Raw genomic sequence first — 20,768 nt, forward strand, 5'->3', positions numbered from 1 at the left:
AACTTCTGAAGGCAAGGCTTTGCCATAACTTTTCTGAAATTAATACAAAAACAATGCAACGGAATTAGTCACTCCAAGCCGCCCGCAACTCGAAAATATAGTGTTATACGCAGTTCTCACTATATCCGTCTTGCCAGTGCCGTACGCCTGATCGAATTTTCGTGACGCGTTTTCGAGTCGCAAAATCGAATTTACTTACCGATCCAAAAAGAGTTTCACTTTGTACGCCTGTTGGTCGAATTTTCGTGACACTATTTCGTGACGTTTTTTCGTGTCGCACAATCGAACTTACTACCGTACCAATTAAAGAAGTTTCATTTCGTACGCCTATTGGTCGAATTTTCGTTACATTTTCCGTGTCGCACAATTGAACTTACTACCGTACCAAAGAAGTTTCATTTCGTACGCCTATTGGTCGAATTTTCGTTACACTTTCCGTGTCGCACAATCGAACTTACTACCGTACCAAAGAAGTTTCATTTCGTACGCCTATTGGTCGAATTTTCGTTACACTTTCCGTGTCGCATAATCGAACTTACTACCGTGCCAGAAGAAGAACCGTCTCGCCAACGCCGTACGCCTATTGGTCAAATTTTCGTTACACTATTTGTGTCGCACAATCGAACTTACCGTACCAAAAAAGTTTCATTTCGTACGCCTATTGGTCGAATTTTCGTTACACTTCCCGTGTCGCACAATCGAACTTACTACCGTACCAAAGAAGTTTAATTTCGTACGCCTATTGGTCGAATTTTCGTTACATTTTCCGTGTCGCACAATCGAACTTACTACCGTACCAAAGAAGTTTCATTTCGTACGCCTATTGGTCGAATTTTCGTTACACTTTCCGTGTCGCACAATCGAACTTACTACCGTACCAAAGAAGTTTCATTTCGTACGCCTATTGGTCGAATTTTCGTTACACTTTCCGTGTCGCATAATCGAACTTACTACCGTGCCAGAAGAAGAAGAACCATCTCGCCAACGCCGTACGCCTATTGGTCAAATTTTCGTTACACTATTTGTGTCGCACAATCGAACTTACTACCGTACCAAAGAAGTTTCACTTCCGTTACACTTTTTCGTGTCGCGAATCGAATTCACTACCGTGCCTAAAGAAGTTTCACTTCAAAAATAATTATTCAGTTTACATAATGTATCACTTGAATACTTCCCCTATAATGTATCACTTGAATTTTGCGCGTGTGCGTTTGCGTGTGCGTGTGCGTGTGCGTCGTTCTACGTTAACTGACGTAGCCCTACGTCTACTTTCCTTCGCTGAATACTTTAACATGAAATAATGACAGTTGACGTAGTTCTACGTTGTGCAGCACAGTTGTTATTTATTGCTCACTTTTCTGGTGACCATAGGAATTCTCTGAGGCTTGCATTCATTCATATGAAATTTTTCCAATATACTCTCAGTATATCGCGTCTGATGAATGCTTATACAGTAAAACCTCGTTTATCCGGCCTTCGATCAACCGAGGCTTTGCGTTATCCGAGCCACCGGACTTATCCGACCACTCCGCGTTAACCGAGCTGTGCGCTCGGATAAGGGTCGATATAGACACAGCCGTGCCGTATCCGTACCGTGCACGAAACAGAAACATCAGACAAGGATACCTATTGTCTCCATCCTTGTCTAATGTTGTCTCCATCCTTGTCTAATGTTAACGATACGGATACGGTACGGGTACGGCACGGGTGTGTCTGAATCGACCCTAATACGGAAAAACTCGGATGAAACGGATGACGCTTCGCTGCTATGCGATGCGCGCGAAGTCGTTTGCGATCGCTACTTTTTTGTTTAAACACGCACGAGCTTGTTAGTACAACACGCTTTGTTCTCCACGGTTGTGAGGTAGAATTTAACAGTTGGGCTTCAACAGTCAATGAAAAAACATCGCTACATATGTCGCAGAAGCGAAAAAAAGTTGTCGTGAGTGTAGAGAAAAAGTTGGAAGCAATTAGAAGATTGGATAGAGGAGAAATCATTCGCAATGTCGCAATGTGCTCTATCACTGACTTTCTTAAACCACGTTTGTAATAAGTATGTAATGCTTGTTACGCGAAAAATTAATCCACGTTCGTTAATTTTTCATTTTTATATGTTAATGTGGTTAAATTCCCTTGTACAATTTTAAATATACCAAAAATAAGGAAAATTTTCGAGTTTTTTTTATTTATTCCGTGTGATCCGAGTTTTCGCTTATCCGAGGTACCCCTTCCCCACATTACCTCGGATAAACGAGGTTTTACTGTATATCTTTCTTCTTTGTTTCGCTCTATTGTTATTCCTAGAAAGTTTTTGGGTTCTCCAAGATCCTTCGTGTCAAATGTTCCACTCAATTTCTCTTTAAATTCCTCTAATTTCTCCTGGTCATTACTTGCAACTAACATATCGTCTACATAAAGTAGTACGACCACTATTTTGCCTTCTTTCCTCCACGTGAACAGGCATGGCTCATGTAGGTCATTTTCTAATCCAAGTTTCCGAGCTTCTTCTAAAAATCTCTTATTCCATCTTTTTGAACTTATCTTCAATCCATACAAAGCTCTATTTAATTTACACACCTTGGTCTTCTTGGTATTTTTATTCACTTCTACTCTGTCTAGAATTTCCATGTATATCTCTTCTTCTAGAATTCCATTCAGGAATGCAGTTTTTACATCTAATTGATAGGTATATAAATTATACTTGTTTATTATTACCAGTATAGATCTAACCAATGACAATCTCGAAACCGGTGCATATGTCTCTTTCAGATCATACACATTTTAGTCTTTACATCCTTTTGTCACCAGTCTCGCTTTATATCTGGTTGATCCATCTGCTTCTAATTTTCTTTTGAATACCCATCTTAAATCTATAATGTTAGCTCGTTTACCACCTAACATCTCTGTCGGTCTATCAACAAGCGTCCATACTTGATTGGTTTGCATAGACTCAAGTTTTTCTACAGCATTTTTCCAGTTTTCTCTTTTGCTGATTGTCATCGCCTCTTCATATGTCGAGGGCTCTCTATGTAATGATGCCAGAAGACATCGACTTAATTCATCTTCATTCTCTATATTCTGTTGAATATTTTTCACAGTAGTATAATTAGCAAAGCTAATATCTTCTATTGGTCTCCGCACATCAGTGTCTCCATTATCTCTAGTTTTCTTTTGGTTTTACTTCTAATCATTGGAGTTTCACTTTCCTTTCGTTCGATCTTCTACTTCTGTTCGTCTAAAGCCTGATCTACAATGTGTTCTTTGATTTCTGTTTTCTGCTCTTACCTTTTTGCGACTATCTCGTATTTCGCAATTCCGCCGCGTAATGCGATGTTTTTTGTTCTCTGTCGCCCAAGATAAAAATTGACGAACTTCAGAAGAGACAAGAAACATCACGTTACGCGACGGAATTGCGAAATACGAGATAGTCGCAAAGAGGTAAGAGCAGAAAACAGGAAGCAAAGAACACAAAGCGAGTTCCACGCTTTCAACCACGGGGGATGCGAGGGGGGGCCGAAGGCCCCCCTTCTTGCACCCCCCCGTGGTTGAAAGCGTGGAACTCGCTTTACAACTTAAGGATGTATTGCACCAATTTTCAAAGCGCTACCAAGTGGATAAAAATTTGTGAGAATGTTCTTTTAGTCTTCCTGATGTGCTACAAAAAAGTAGAAACGAATCCACTAAACGGTTGCTGAGATATAACGATTTTAATTTTCACTGATTTTACATGTATTCTTATGGGAAGAGACGATTTTAGCGGATAAAACAGCTAAAAAAATGTTGAAAGAACGCTACCAATATTTTGAATTTTTTTGTACATCTAGTATACGAATAGATGAAAATATCTGCCAAGTTTCAATTATCTTCACTACACCGTTTTAAAGAAATAAATTAATAATTAATGATAATTAATAATTAATTAATTATTAATTATTAATTATTAATTTTATTAATAATTTGACGTTATAAAGTTGAAATCAGGGTATTTTCACTGCCAAAAGTTTAGGCTCATAAATTACAAAAATCGCAAATAATACGGAAAAAACATTTATAAAGTAAAAAATACTTTTCTAGGAGTAAAAATAAGACTCCTACTATCATTTGAGTATCTTACATCTAGATTTACTATGCGTTAGGCGTAGATATTCAAGTATTTCAAATTTCATGCACTTTTGTCTAAGATTGTACGTGTGATACATCCTTAAAGTTCATGCTAAGTTGTAAAGCGCGTCATGAACCCATGTGGCACCTCGTTTTGCGTGGACACACACACACACACACACACACACACGGGGGGGTGCAAGGGGAGGCCTTCGGCCCTCCCTCCCCCGCACCCACCCGTCGGTAGGCAGCGTGGACCTCGCTTTACAACATAAAGTACATGCTAAGTTGTAAAGCAAAATTATAAAGCACATGCATGGAGGGGTGCAAGGGAGCTTACATGCGTGAGCGCACGTGAACAGGAAGGCTTTTCTCCCCTGCACCCCCCCTCCATGCATGTACTTTATAATTTCGCTTTACAACTTAGCATGTACTTTATGTTGTAAAGCGAGGTCCACGCTGCCTACCGACGGGGTGGGTGCGGGGGAGGGGGGGCCAAAAGCCCCCCCTTGCACCCCCCGCGTGTGTGTGTGCTTCCCACGCATAATTAAACTAATGAAACTCCCAGCGTGAGACCTAATTGCTTGAATCGAGATGCTTGGTTATTCTGCACGATTAATTCATTTAAAATTGGCGCAGTTTTGCATGCGCGTGCGGCCACTGAGCATGCGCATGTGGCCACAGGGCATGTTTGTAGTCGCCAGTAGTCGCTACAGCTCGTCGGTATGACAGGAATCATAACCTGATTTCTGTCAACTTTAACGTTTAATATCTCGCGTCGCGGGGCAGAGCGACACTTTTTTCTGCCAGATTCTTTCGTTTCGTACAAAAACGCGTCGATTGAGCATAATTACATCGAGATTTGAGGTGAGGCCCCTAAACTGAATAATTACCCTTTTTTTAATTCTTCTCTTGTAAACTTATCTTCTAAGCTGTCTTTCGTATTGTATATCCCATCTTGGTCCAACATTTCTACTTGAACACTTGGTGGTGCTAGTTTATCAATTTCTTTTCTAATTTCTTCTTTTCTATTTTTGTTCGTCCAGCTGTTCCAATTTATCTTCTTTTTAACATTTTTAAAAATTCTTATTTTATTCCCAACATATGTCTGACTCGTAAATCTGTTAATTGATGCACAGAATTTATCAAAACTTTCTCTTTTCTTTGTATTAATAATCTTCTTTGCCTCCGCTTTTCTCTTGTTGTATTCTACTAATGAATGGAAATCTTTCTTTTTTTTTAAATTATTTAACGCTCTTTGTCTTCTTGTTATTGCTTCGTCACAATCCACATCCCACCATAGAAATTTTTTTCCTCTAGATTTTTCTCCTGTCTTTCTTTTATTCTGTTCCTCTTTTTTATTCTGATCTCTTGTTTTTCTTCCATCTTCCGTGATGTTTTCGATCGTTGTTTTAATTACCTTGATAAAAGCTGAATATTTTTCTTCCTTGTTGATCTTATTTCCCAATAAAGTCTCTTTATATTCTTCCATGTTGTCCTTAATTATTAGTTCCATTTTATATTTATACTCTATCCATCTTGTTTTTTTAGTAGAAAATCTATTCGTTTTCTTCATGTAGCTTTCTATTTCTGTTGTTAACCGTATTTCTACTGGATGATGGTCTGAATCCCAAGTGTCATTAATTTGTTCGTATTCAATATCATCACATATTCTTGAGGTGGCGAAAAATAAATCTAAATTATTTGAATGTTGTCCTATTGCCCCCACTCTTGTTAATGTATTTAAATTGACACATATGACACATTATCGTACATGTTTTCATATAAGTATTCTCCTTGTTTGTCTATATCATAGCAATTCCATAATGTATGATGTGCATTAAAATCTCCTGCAATAATTGTCTCTAAGTTTTTAGTCTCAAATTTGAATATGTCTTTCCATATTTTATCTGTTATTTCTCCCGGTCTTCTATATATTGCAACAATATTAAATTTTTCTTTTGTATTAATAAGTCTTACACCTATAATATCAAATATATCATTTACTTTTTGCCAACCATTTATGATTTCAAATTCTATATTTTCTTTAATACTAATTGCAACTCCTCCACTATTACCTCTACTTAATTTACAGTACGATTTAAATCCTGGTATATATATGTTATTTTTATTACACTTTGTTTCTGTAAATATAATTATATCGTATTCTTGTGCTCTTTTTATTATCTCATTTTTCTTACCGTAAAATCCTCTGTAGTTCCAATTAACTATTCTTAGATTGAATTTGCCAAAATCTTGTTAACGCTGTGAAGAGTCCGATCGAACTCTTACACGCGCTATCTGTTGCTCTTGATCTCTTCTAAAATCTCTTTTCATATCGCTAACTATCATCCTTTGTTTTCTAATTTTTTCTTCTAGTTCTAATTCCTTTTTCTTTTGTAATATGTCTTGTTTGATCTTATATTTATCTCGTTGATTTCTTATTTCAAGTTCCTTTTGTTGGATCATCTCCTGTATAGTTCTTTTGAATTCCCAATCTTGATTAGTATAATATATTAATTTCGCTGCTAGGCTTGTAATGATGTCTCGATCTCTGTTCATGCCTACTGGAATATTTATTTCTTCTTCTCTCTGACCTTGTCTTTCTTCCTCTGGAGTATTATTTTCCGATTCTTCCTCTGATGTTTCTTTATCCCATCCTTCTGGTTGTTTTTCCACTTGTTTTAGGGCTATTCCTCTTTTATCTTTTGTAATTTCTTCTCTTCTGTTATCGAATTGTTTATAGTAATTTTCTTGTTTATTCTTCTGTGTCATTAACTTGTCTTTATATGTATTAGTTTTCTTCCTGTATCTATCCTTCCTATCCTCTTCGTATGTTATTAATTTTCTGGATGTCTGTGGATCTTCCCATCTTCCTTCCATCTCCTGTCTTGGTTGTGAAAGTTTTGGCCATTGAGCCGGTGTTTCATATCTATCATATGTTTGTTCTTGTACTTTATCTTGTTATTTCCCAGCCAGTATTCTTTCTGCCTCCATACGAGATACATTATTAAGTCCCATTGCCAGATTTATATTTTTATTTTTCTCGTATTCTCTGCACATTCTCCATGTAGATCTGTGGTTGCCTCCGCAATTTCTGCATTTTGTATCTCTCGTGCAGTTTCCATGTCCCAGATCTCCACATATTATACATCTCTCTTCACTCTTACATAGAGCTTTTATGTGGTCAAATCTGAAACACTTGAAGCATTGTTTGACCGATGCTATGAACGGTCTAATTTTTATTGCTGTTCTTCGTTCAAACAGATCTAGACTTTTCCGAACTTTATCGCCCATAAAAGTAATTATTAGATTTCCTGTATCCTCTTCCGTCAGAATCTTCTTTTCTTTATCCCACTTCTTCCTGTACATCCTTCCGATTTTTAGAACGTCGTCGTGGTCGTCCATTGACTCCCATAAATCTGGAATGCTATCTCCCCAGTCTGTGATTACCCCGACAAATTTCGATCCCTTTTGGTCAATTTCTGCCGATAATCCTGTTTCCTTTGTAAGGTTATTGATTTCTTCTAAACAAATATTTGCGTTAGTACAGTTATTAAATTTACAAATAGCCGTTGTATGTGATAACATTATGATATCTTTCGGAAATATTTTTTCCCTTGTTGCTATTTTCCAAATTTTAAATCGATTCTTACCTCTTTTTGTCTGTACTTTATCTTTATTCAGTTTAAGTACTAATCTATACGTGATATTGGTCCCTTCTTTGAATTTAACCTGCTTCTGGTTTGCCATTTCAGACGCGTCCAATTCACTGATTCTTTCCAGTACGCCTGCACGATTCATATATTCCTCTCGTGCCGTCCTCTCCATTGCTTTGCTGGAATCTTCCGTGGTCGTGTTTCCTGATTCGTACGTTGAATCTTCCGTGCTGACGTCATTGTTACCTGATTGGCTGTTCCTTTCTTCCCTGTTGTCTATCTTCATAGTAGCCTTTTCTTGCAGAATTTTGGCGCGCTTTTCCTTCGCCATCTTTTTTTGTCCTACCGTTTGCCACTCTCCTTCCTTCTGTGAGAATCCCTGTGTATCCTCTTCTCTATTTTCGGTTGAACCGTCTTCTGCGGCTCTTTTCCTCTTGTTCACCAACACGCTCGCCTTGACTTCCATCGCTGATCTCTTTGTATCACTCATCGAAAGTCGTTCCCTCGCTTTGCGTGTATCGTCAATTCTCCCGAATTTTTGCTTGACTTTATTCCTCCCTTCACGGGGAAAAATTTTCTTTTCCCCCTTTGACCTGGCTATCCTAAGAGTCGTATATGTCCCTCAGAAACCCCCAATCCACTATCCGTATCCGCTAAAAAACCTCTCGAAATTATTAAAACTTTCGCGGTCTCTAGCTAGGTTAAAACGCGTGTGTTCGCTACGGCGGCCATCACGCAACTCGACCGGCGAGACACTACCGTGTTAGGTTAATGACTGTGATGTGACAGCGCGCTAAACGCACTGTCTGCACTGCACTGCACTGCACTGCACTGCGATACTAACGCCGCCAGCCGCCAGTATCAAAAAAGTGAAAGTGACATTTCTCTGTTATATATATGTTATATTGAGATAAGAGCGGTCGACGTAGAAGAAAGTATCTTAAAATAAAATTTTCACATTTGGACTTTGCGTCGCAATATCTCCGCTCGTAGGGCACGTAGCGGAATATTATAAGAGAAACCCCACCCCCCTAATTCGACCCCAAGCTATCGATCAAGTCTACTTAGGGTGCGTTTCGCTATTCACTCGCAGTACTGGCAGCACTGTAAATCCGTTCCAATATACGCGGCAGTAAGCTGTCAAAGCGTTTTCGTGTTCATGTGACGTCATAGATTTTGTCGTCACTCCCTACTTTCATTACTGCGGCTCGCGAGGTGAGGCATTCGCAGTAAGAACATGGCGGCTATGACGGCACCTTTGAAAAAATTGGTCCTTACCTATGTGAACCTTGCACCCGACTTTCGAAAAATTAATTTTTTTACGGAAAACGTTAGCATTTGGTTTGTAGTTGTTTGTAGTAACAAAAATTTCGTTTGTAGTTTAATACATTAAAAATTATAAACATTTAAAAAATTACTCGCACCCCACTTTGAGATAACTCAAATCCGCTTGCGCCATCTTCTTCGGAAGCGTTTGTAGTTGTTTATAGTGCTTTTCTTTTCGTTTGTAGTTGCACTGTTAAAAGTTATTATATTTTTGCAATAAACAAAAAGAGTAACTTTGCCAATTTTGGAGATATCTCAAATCCGCTTGCGCCATTTTTTTCAGAATCATTTGTAGGTGTTTGTAGTGCTTTTCTTTTTGTTTATAGTTGCACCATTCAAAAGTTATTATATTTTTGCAATAAACATAAAGAGATAATTTTGAGAGACAATTTTGGAGATATTTACGAAACGGAACGAAAACTATTACAAACAACTACAAACAATTCTACATCGAGTCGCGCAATTAGTTTTAAAATATTTCCAAAATTGGCAAAGTTACACTTCTGGTATATTGCAAAAATATCATAACTAGATATATATAAAACGGTGCAAATACAAACAAAAAAAAGAAAGCACTACAAACAACTACAAATGATTCTGAAGAAGATGGCGCAAGCGGATTTGAGATATCTCCAAAATTGGCAAAGTTACACTTTTTGTTTATTACAAAAATATAATAACTTTTGAATGGTGCAACTATAAACAAAAAGAAAAGCACTACAAACAACTACAAATGATTCTGAAGAAGATGGCGCAAGCGGATTTGAGATATCTCCAAAATTGGTAAAGTTACTCTTTTTGTTTATTGCAAAAATATAATAACTTTTGAATGGTGCAACTATAAACAATAAAAAGCAAAGCACTACAAATGATTCTGAAGAAGATGGCGCAAGCGGATTTGAGATATCTCCAAAATTGGCAAAGTTACTCTTTTTGTTTATTGCAAAAATATAATAACTTTTGAATAGTGCAACTATAAACAAAAAGAAAACCACTGCAAACAACTACAAATGATTCTAAAGAAGATGGCGCAAACGGATTTGAGATATCTCAAAGTGGGGTGCAAGTAATTTTTTTAATTTTTATCATTTTTAATGTATTAAACTACAAACGAAATTTTTGTTACTACAAACAACTACAAACAAAATGCTAACGTTTTCTGTAAAAAAATTAATTTTTCGGAAGTCGGGTGCCAGGTTCACATAGGTTTGGTCCTTGTGGACCTGGAAGGCAACAACGAGAAATATACAATAATCGTTAGTTACGAAGATGCGGAAAAAGCCCGAAAAGATTACTACTACTACTACTAAATTAATATAATTAATATAATAATAAAGACAGAATGTTTCGTGCTCGGCTAAGGGAGCCTTGGGATACGAAGGTTTGCCGGATTCCGCCCTGACAAGGGCGCGAAGCGTATCTCTGATCGGCGAGGAGTTTGCAAATGATTACCGCCGTTTCTTTGGTTAATATCTTTAATCACAGCACAATTAAGCATAGTTGTCCTTTAACGATACAGTGTGCGATGCGTGATCTCACTAAGTGGAGTATCACGTGCGACGCTTTTAACGTTTCGCTGGGGGACGGCTCCGAGAGCGACGAGTCCCGCACAGAAGTTAAGCCTTTTGTGCACCAAGTCGGTGAGGAGAATCGCGTTCTCGCTCACTGAGGTCGTCCACTTCCCCGTTGAAGACGGCTGGTGGAGCGTATGACCTCCGTCTCGCGCGGCAATCGATCGAGAGTGCGGATCGCGGCGAACGGTTTTCGACTTTTCGGCGCGAGTGCTACTACTATTCTGCCTGCCGGCGGACGGTCGTGTTCCGGCATGTGGGTGGCTCGGCGGGGGAGCCGGGTGCGTTACAGGGAGGACGAATCATATCGATCCGTGATCGAACCGCGTCGCGTATTGCACGAAAGCGCGTAAACGCGTGCGCATGACTGGTATGAGTTCGCACAAATTGAACGAAAACGAAGGATTATTGGGCGACGCTCCATGGCAGGGCCGTGTTCGATATCTCGGTAATGGCCCTTTCTTTTTGCCTCACTTCGCGATCAGGGCCGTTGGCAAAGATACGGCGCCCAACAATTCCTCTCTCGCAACGGAATTCGGTTTCTATCCTCAACAATAAATAATTCCGATATTTTTATAAATCTGAAAACTGTTATTTATTTTATAGACATGACTTTTGCAACATTATTGTTTAAGTACAAGATTCTTTTTTATATATTTAGAATAGGTGCTCTTATCGTCGTGTCACGTCGTGTCTAAGATAGGTTAAGATAGGTTATATTTCTTTCGTATACGGGTGCGTTTCGACATTCACTGGCAGTACTGGCAGTACTGTGGTCGTCGTTCCGTTATTCCAGCCTGAAAGTAACAGCAGCAATATAGAAACGCTCCTGCAGTTCTACTCAATGACGTCATATCGTCAGTACTTACAGTGAATATCGAAACGCACCCTTAGAACTTGATCCTTTCACTCGTTATCAAAATCTCAACATCTCGAGTACTCGCAACCCGTCGCGTCGCGTAAAAGAGTCACGGTCGGTCTCGCTCCGCGTATACTTGGCACGAGACACTACCGTGTCTCTTGATAATATAGAGGACAATGACAATGTAGAATGTGCTGTGTATAGATGTAGAGCAGAAATTGTTCCACATTGTGAGCTTCCTGAACAGTCGCAAGCAAACATTCAGAACAATGAATTATCCATTTCGGAGAGAGAGTTAGATGAGAGGGATAATGTATTGGCTCTGCGATTGGGAGGGAGAATGAAGGAGAGCTCACAAATGTAAACAAAAATATAGAACACAACAATACCGAACTCGAGCAAGTCATTAAGTTAGAGGATATACAGACAATAGAGAATATAGAAGAAATGTTTGAAAGCTCAGTAATTGAAAAATTAAAGAAATTAGAGAAAATAAATAAGGCGATGTTATGGCATGTTAGATTAGGTCATGCATTGTTAAACTATCTAAGACAATTACAAAAAGTAGAAAAGAGATTATCCATGCATGTACTTTATAATTTCGCTTTACAACTTAGCATGTACTTTATGTTGTAAAGCGAGGTCCACGCTGCCTACCGACGGGGTGGGTGCGGGGGAGGGGGGGCCGAAGGCCCCCCCTCGCACCCCCCCCCCCCGTGTGTGTGTGTGCTTCCCACGCATAATTAAACTAATGAAACTCCCAGCGTGAGACCTAATTGCTTGAATCGAGATGCTTAGTTATTCTGCATGATTAATTCATTTAAAATTGGCGCAGTTTTGCATGCGCGTGCGGCCACTGAGCATGCGCATGTGGCCACAGGGCATGTTTGTAGCCGCCAGTAGTCGCTACAGCTCGTCGGTATGACAGGAATCATAACCTGATTCCTGTCAACTTTAACGTTTAATATCTCGCGTCGCGGGGCAGAGCGACACTTTTTTCTGCCAGATTCTTTTGTTTCGTACAAAAACGCGTCGATTGAGCATAATTACATCGAGATTTGAGGTGAGGCCCCTAAACTGAATAATTACTAAAAAGAGCACTACAAATGATTAAGAAAAATTCGGCACCAGGAAGAGATGGAATAGAATATATTATGCTGAAGGATCTGACCGAAGAGATGGAGGAGGTGTTGCTAGAAATATGTAATGAAGTATGGACTACGGACTGGTTCCCGGAAGACTGGAGGAAATATCAAACGATATTCATTGACAAGGCTGGAAAAGAAAAAGTCAGACCAATTGCACTGTCATCCTGTGTAGGAAAAGTCATGAAAAGAATGGTGAATGAGCGAATGGTCTGGTGGGCGGAACGAAATAACAAGCTAGCGAGGGACCAGAATGGATTTAGGAGAGGCAGGTCGTGCGAGGAAAATTTGGTCAGGTTAACAACAGATATAAGAAACGGTATTTATACAAATCAATATATTTTGGCAGCCTTCTTAGATGTTTCCTCAGCATACGATAATGTAATATATAGTATATTAATGACAATTTTAAAGAAACTAAAATGTCCGGTAAATATTAGAAAGTATATAGGTAAATGGCTATGTTATAGAGACACGGAATTTATTATTAATGGTCAAGAATCAGAATATAGAAGAGTATATAGAGAAACAAAGAACAGATAGAATACGAATCAGTGCAATTTGCAGATGATATAGCAGCATATGTCAAAGGACATAATAGGGATAATAATAAACAAATATTAGAAAAGGCTGTGAATAGTATTAATGAACAACTTACAGAGTTAGGACTCCAATTAGAACCAAAGAAAACAGTATTAGTACAATTTTCGAGATACGGTGGATGTAATAATACTTATATAGAATTAAAAAATACGAGAATATATGCACAATCAGAGACTAAATTTTTAGGAATATACAAACGTATATGGTAGGCTCTGAGTAAAACAAGTTAAGAAATAATTGGCTATGAGAGCCGACGCAGGATCGAATATGCGGAAAAATTATATTTGCAGTCAAAACCGATTTAGGGCCGAAACGTTTGATTGATCTTAATGTTTTAATGTTTTGACTGCAAATATAATTTTTTCGCATATTCGATCCTGCATCGGCTCTCATAGCCAATTATTTCTTAACTTGTTTTAGGAATATGGTTAGATAGTAAATTAGAATTTATAAAACAGGTTCAAGAAGTAAAAGGTAAAGTTAGTAAAGCAAATTCGTTAATGGTATATTTGAATAAGAAATCGAAAGGTATGGAAGTTAACACAGCATTAATGCTATATAAAAGTTTGATTAGATCAATTACAGATTATGGGAATTTTGTATATTTCCTAAAAAAGGAAGATCAGAAATTAAAAATGGAAAGAGCACAAAATTTAGGAATTCGAACAGCATTAGGGTATAGAAATAGTACTCCAAATAATGTGATAATTGCGGAAGCAAAAGTAACCTTACTCAGGGATAGAGCAGAAATATTAGCTAGGAATTTTTTAAGTAAGATTAGTATATACGGAGAGGAGGATTTATGTACAAAGATAGAAGAGTTAGTCCAAAACGAAGACTATGCTAGATATAGACAACCGTTACACCAAAAAAGTATTATAGGAGAAGCATGGAAAAGAATAAAATGGTGTAGAAAGAAAATGAGAGCAAGAAGAAAATTTGAAATATTTGATATGGAATATGATATGGTTACACAAAAAATAAATATAGATTTAAGTATTGGATACTATCGGAAGAAGAAAGGAGTGACGGATGCGCAATTGTTGGAGAAAATTAAAACAACTCATGACATGGAAGAAGGATTCACGATAATCTATACAGATGGATCCAAGAAAAGAGGTGGCAAATCATTGGGCGCCAGTGTGGTAATAGAAGAACAAGAGGAGGCGTATAATATTAACATATCGAAGAATTGTTCTACTTTCACCGCAGAAGCCATAGCAATTAAAGCAGCCTTAGAAATTATGGAGAACGAAGCGGACAGTAGACCAAGAGATATAGCAGTTTTAACAGATGCCAGAGCAGTATTACAAGCAATACGTAATAACCATTTAAGTGTATACAAAAACAAGTATATCAACAAAATAAGAGAAAGACACTTTAGACTCTGTAAAGAAAAAAAGAAAAGGATTGTCTACGTGTGGATTCCATCACACGTAGGGATAAGTGGCAATGAGATGGCGGACAAATTGGCAAAGGAGGCGACAGAAGAGGAAGCAGATGACCATAGAAGTACGATTTCTGAATTTTCGTCAGGAATTCAGAAAGGAAATTTGGAATAAAACACAAGATTCCTTAGTTAAAGATGCTAGATTTAAAGGAATCTATTATTTCAAAAACTTCTACAAAAGAAAAAAAGAAGCCATGGTTCCATGGGAAGAATGAAGAAAGATATTTTATAACGTTGACTGAGAAGCAATCACTACAACGTCAACAAGTCACTAGCAAGAAAGGGGTACATGGATGACGTCAGGTGCGAATGCGGCAACGAATGCGAAAGTATTGATCACGTGTTATGGAGATGTAACAGGTATGACGAGGAGAGGGAGAGACTGAATAGGGACCTCAGACTGAGGGGAATAAATGAGGAGATAGACATTACAAGGACACTCAAAAGAAAGGAATGGATTACAATCAGAAGCATATACAATTATATTAAAAGGATAGGAAGGATTATTTAAACAAGAAGACAAATATAATCAGGGTCAAGCATCGTTGTGTTGTATGGTTCCAGGGTGGGACCGAAGGCACTAAGTTTCTCTCAGCCAAGAACTAACCTAAAAAAAAAAAAGTCTCGCCGGTCTCGCGTCAAGTACGCGCGGAGCGATACCGACCGTGACTCTTTACGCGACGCGACGATTAATATCTTTTCTGATTCAAGGTAATTGTTTTATTTATTTATTTACATTTAATTATCCTATTTATTATTATACGACGCGAAGCGAGACCGCACCGTGATTCTTTTACGCGATTAACAATAAGTGCATGTGACAGGAATTATAGTAGTTTACGTTTACGTGAGTATTACTTCTGTAGTAACTTATACGAACGATATCATCGTAGTTACTATAAAATCTCCCGTTTATGCGGAGGAATTATCGTATCGTTCGTATAAGTTACTACAGAATTAAGTAACGTTCGCGTAAACGTAGTATAGGTTAGATTACCGGTTTCTTACTTTACATAAAACGCGAGATTCACTTATGTATGCAAGTTTAACGCCTATTGAGTTAATATGAAATAATTTTCCTAAATGTAAAAATAACACGATGATATATATGCGGTTTGGCGTGAATATATTCAAATTTGAAAATCCCGATAGAATCTTATAAATATTTTATATTGTGTCTGCAATGCCACATTAAATATCAACTAGTAAATGCCAATTGCTGCAGACCTATCTGGAAAATCTGCTTGATTCATATTAAAAGAGTAAATTTCTATCAGAAAACTGTGTGTTTTTGTCCTTGGATTGCCAGATTCACTTTTATAAAAAATTAGTCCTTTACATATCTGTATTTACTCATAAGACGATATAAATGTACTTTCATTATGGATAAGCTTTTGCCACTAAGATCTGATGAAAACAAATTGTGGACTTTTCGTATTAATGCGCATTCGCTTCCAAACAGTCAAGTATGTTCAAAACCTATCAATTTACAACATATGTAAATACGTATAGAAAAATATTCAAATAAAATCGATAACTGCATATAAGTATACACAGCTGTCGATCAGTGTGTCGATGCTGTTTGAATCCAATAAATCGCACATTCGTAAATCTTAATATAATCCATCATGCACATGAAAACAATAGAATCGGATACATTCCGTAACAGATTATCCTCATAGTGACCGCGTGCTCATAGATTCCGATAAATCCAAATCAATTGTCAAAGTCTCAATTTTGTTGTACTGATAAACCAGATGGAATCTGATAGACTTTCTATCGCTGTCTAGAAGTTTCTATCGGTCTTTTGCAACAGGGTATATATCGCGACAATAGCCGAGGTGATCGAAGAAGTTGTGTATAATGTCCCGATTCAACGGCCCCTGTCCCTGGTTGAGAGTGTTAATAATGACATTAATATCTCTCACACTGTCAAGCCAAATTGGCTCTTCGTTCAGCTTCCGACTCATTCATCATTTCTCCTTTGCAAAATTTGAAAAACAGCATGATGTATTGGTTGGTATAACAATGAATTGCTGCCAGTTTCAGATGTATTAAACAGTAAGTGGTATAATCTTAACACGTTGAATAAAATGAAATCAGGATATTTTGATTGTACAATACATTTTTACTTTGTAGAGGATGATTACATGGCTGTATATTGGAGCGACAAATGGATTAGAGGATGCATTGAACGTCCAGATCCATCGGGAGAGAGAAGCATAGTACGATTATTCGATCACGGTGGTTACGATACTGGCAGTTTAGTAATTCGTAATGTAGGCCATTGATATATAATTATTTGAGCCTACCCTTCCAAGCCATCGAAATCTTTTTAGCAAATATTTAACCAAAGAACGGTAACTATATATTGACGTTATATGTATACTATTCTTCCAGATTATACATCTCTATTCAAAATTATTTATCTTTGGATATGTAATTGTACTTTGATGTCACTCCTTTGCAGGTAAATGGTCGACAGAAGCTTACAATGTGGTACAAAATTGTTCCTCAAAGGGAGTTGCTGCTCAAGCTCAGTTTGAAGGTCGCATTCAAACTAATATTTATGCAAATATTTATTTTATGATACAAAATTATGAGGTAAGTGGTTATTATTATCCAATCTTCGAAAATCTCTTTGCAGATGCGCAAATTAATTGAAATTAATTGATTTTGTTTAGCTAATTTCCCTTACTGAAGAACTGGTAACGAACGGACATGCTGAACAAGTAGCATGGGACCAGATGAAGCCAGAAACACTTGAATCCATCTGTACATAAGACTTATCAAGAAACTCTACAATTTTCACGCATAATCCGCGATTTTTAGTTAGTATGGACTAGAGTTTAATACAATCGCCATTGATGATCCCCTTTAATCGCGTCAAAATTGATTATTTCGCTTTTTGATTTTGTTCTTTACTCATGTTGTAAAATATTTTTCCGATTGTGTAGAATATTTATATTTAGAAAAAAAGAAATTTATAAAGATTGCTATATTGATCGTAGAGTAGAGAAAACAATAACTTAACATTTTACAAAGTAGTGTCACATTTAAACTAGAACATTTGTATCGAATTACTCAGACGAATTAGGAAATTTGTTTCTACGTGACTAATATCTATTTCTGATTGGGGACGATTCGAGAACTCATTAAAATATTTTAATTTCTTTTCACATTTAAATTTAAGTCACCGTAGATTAAACTTGTTACTTTAGAAGTTATTGTTAAATGGCGAATTTTATTTAACATCTCGTGTCATCTTTTCACATTATTTAAAGGTTGCTAATTCATTTAAAGATTCGTCTTTTGAACATTATTTTTCAGTACTTGTATTCCGCACTTCACTGTCGTGGCATAATAGTTATTTGTGTAACAAGTGCCGTAAGATGAAAATTCCCGGGTACGGTTACCGCACCCGGGAATTTTCATCTTTACGCACGGCTTACACACCCTATTTTATGTTGCAAGTGCCTGGAAAGTGGTCTATCACGCACGCGTAGCGTGCGTAATGGGGCACTTTCCATGCACGTGTTGCATAAATTATTTTATGTTTCAAAAGATGGAGACTAAGCTTTCGAATTAATCCAGATGTACGCATATATACTGTATATATTTGATTAATAAGTAATTTATCTGAGACTATTTATTTATTATTGAAAAAATTAATAATTATTTTTTACTAATTATATTAATTTTCAAATAAATAGTTATTTATTTTTTATAAACTATCTATTAGTTATTTTAATAATAAAGAATTTCTTTCTACTAATTATCAGTTTACAAAAGAAATTAATTCATATTTACCTAAATACTATATAACTTTCACAAACTAGATATTTTTCTCTGACAAATTACCAATTCTTTAAGTAATCTACACTTTTCACAAAATTAAAGGAATACTAAATTTATCTTTAAAAATAGACAAAATTCAAGCAGCTGTAACTTTGTTAAAAATAAACAAAATTTAAATTTAAAAAAAGGATTTTGAAGCTTAAAATTTCTACTTTCAAAAAGTTACTATTATTTTTTAGTTTCTGTGAGTTTGGTAATTTTTACATATAGAAAACTACGAGCTGGACAAAATAGAAATTTTTTCTTTCACTTTGTGGGCCTGTCATGTTCACAAAAAAAAATCCACAAAAATTTTCGACTTTTTAACGTGAAAACTTGAAGTTTTCCTTGCAAAATCTTTTTTTAAAAATGTTTCTACAATTTTTTGTTACTAATTTATCGCGAATTGAACAAAAAATAAGCTTTTTGACTTTGATTGCTCATAACTCCCTTAGAAATCATCGTATTGCAATTCAAAAAACAGATTCTTAAAGCTGAAACTTTGCTCTATTGAACGGTATAATTGCCAAATTTTTTAAAATAACGTAGATATGATACAAATTGATGAAAATAATGTAAAAATTAGCGATTCTTATCTTTTTCATTTTGACCCAGAAAACAATTGTACAGAACAACAATGCAGACACGTAGAAACATTTTTAAAAGAAGATTTTGGAAGGAAAACTTCAAGCTTTCACATAAGGAAGTTGAAAATTTTCACAGATTTTTTTTGCACGTGACAGGCCTACAAAGTGAGAAAAAAATTTTCTATTTTGTCCAGCTCGTAGTTTTCTATATGCAAAAGTTACCAAACTTACAGAAACTAAAAAATAATAGTAACCTTTCGAAAGTAGAGGTTTTAAGCATAAAATTTAAATTTTATTCATTTTTAACAAAGTTACAGCTGCTTGAATTTTGCCTATTTTTAAAGATAAATTTAGTGTTCTTTCAATTTTTGTGAGAAATGTATAATTTACTTTTACTTAAATATTATTAATTTTTATGTATTTGTTGTTATTGCTAATTGTGTAAATAATTAAAAAATAAAAAATAAAAATGTTTTGCAGATCTCCTTGTTTAACACTACAAAATAGGTGATATCAGTACAAAATTACCTTTTTCATAAACGGTAAAAAAAGTGCCAAGTACACGCAATGTATTTTGTAAATTCAAAAATCTAACCTAAGTGGTAGCTTATTTATATCTTTTTCACAAAATTATATTATCTAACTTAACTCAAGTAACATGTATTTCAAAAAAAAAAATGTGAAATCTTTAATTTTTGCTTCACAAAATTATATTACCTAACTTAACTCAAGTGACATGTATCTAACCTAAGTGGTAGCTTTATATTTTTTTTACAAAATTATATTACCTAACTTAACTCAAGTGACATGTATTTAAAAAAAAAAAGATGTGAAATTTTTATTTTCTTTTTCACAAAATTATATTACCTAACTTAACTCAAGTGACATGTATTTCAAAAAAAGATGTAAAATCTTTAAATTAAATTACGCCAATTGTAAAGAGAATATGTATATTGCTTTGAAAGATAATTGTTATGCAACTACTTTAAAGAAATAAAACCTAAGTGGTATCTTTGTATTCCTATTTAAGGGTCTTCCTATTCTAAACCCAAGTGATAATAGCTTCTTAATTCTCTTTAACAAATTTTTAAAATTACAAAGAATTATTTTAATTACAAAGAATTAAAGAAGTCTGAGCAAAATAAAAATATTTAATTAAAACAAAATAAATAAATTTTTCTTGTAAAAAAACTTGGCGCTGCTTTTTTACTCCTGTCGCATTCTTCCTTAAATTATGTTTATTGTTTTTTTATTCCATCAAAAATCTTAGTACACTAATGTTTAAATTTCAAAGTCTAGCAGCGCCAAGTTTTTTTTACAAGAAAAATCTATTTATTTTGTTTTAATTAAATATTTTTATTTTGTACTGTTACTTCTTTAATTCTTTGTAATTAAAATGATTCTTTGTAATATTAAAAATTTGTTAAAGAGAATTAAAAAGCTATTATCACTTGGGTTTAGAATAGGAAGACTCTTGAATAGGAATACAAAGATACCACTTGAATTTTATTTCTTTAAAGTAGTTGCATAACAATTATCTTTCAAAGCAATATACATATTCTCTTTACAATTGGCGCAATTTAATTTAAAGATTTTACATCTTTTTTTGAAATACATGTTACTTGAA

The 20,768-nt window shown here is 35.8% G+C and overlaps 2 protein-coding genes across 9 annotated transcripts in view; both read left to right on the forward strand.

The window, feature by feature from the left end:
- The window catches only part of Argl (Argininosuccinate lyase), a 336,643-nt gene that overhangs the window by 11,725 nt on the left and 304,150 nt on the right, over positions 1–20,768 (forward strand). The window contains exon 1 of one of the 4 annotated variants that reach the window (XM_071794502.1): positions 15,290–15,428. The exons of the other annotated variants lie outside the window; for them this stretch is intronic. The gene's annotated coding sequence lies outside the window, so the exon portion shown is untranslated. Of the gene's footprint in view, positions 1–15,289; positions 15,429–20,768 lie in introns of those variants that run through there. 4 annotated transcript variants of the gene reach the window in all.
- Positions 12,423–19,622, forward strand: LOC139822621 (uncharacterized). Of its 5 annotated transcripts, none has more exons than XM_071794508.1 (6): positions 12,425–12,582; positions 12,683–12,983; positions 14,258–16,778; positions 16,857–17,077; positions 17,188–17,321; positions 17,402–19,622. In XM_071794508.1, the coding sequence occupies exons 2-3, from the start codon at positions 12,698–12,700 to the stop codon at positions 14,827–14,829; spliced, it is 858 nt and encodes a 285-aa protein (XP_071650609.1). In that variant the 5' UTR covers positions 12,425–12,582; positions 12,683–12,697; the 3' UTR covers positions 14,830–16,778; positions 16,857–17,077; positions 17,188–17,321; positions 17,402–19,622. The 5 variants fall into 5 exon arrangements, 4 of the variants coding, with proteins under 4 accessions (XP_071650606.1, XP_071650609.1, XP_071650607.1 ...); XM_071794506.1 differs by having other exon boundaries at positions 12,426–12,582; positions 12,651–12,983; XM_071794507.1 differs by having other exon boundaries at positions 12,426–12,582; positions 12,655–12,983.

This window comes from Temnothorax longispinosus, chromosome 12, assembly GCF_030848805.1.
Source record: "Temnothorax longispinosus isolate EJ_2023e chromosome 12, Tlon_JGU_v1, whole genome shotgun sequence".
In the NCBI taxonomy this organism is placed as follows: Eukaryota; Metazoa; Arthropoda; class Insecta; order Hymenoptera; family Formicidae; genus Temnothorax; species Temnothorax longispinosus.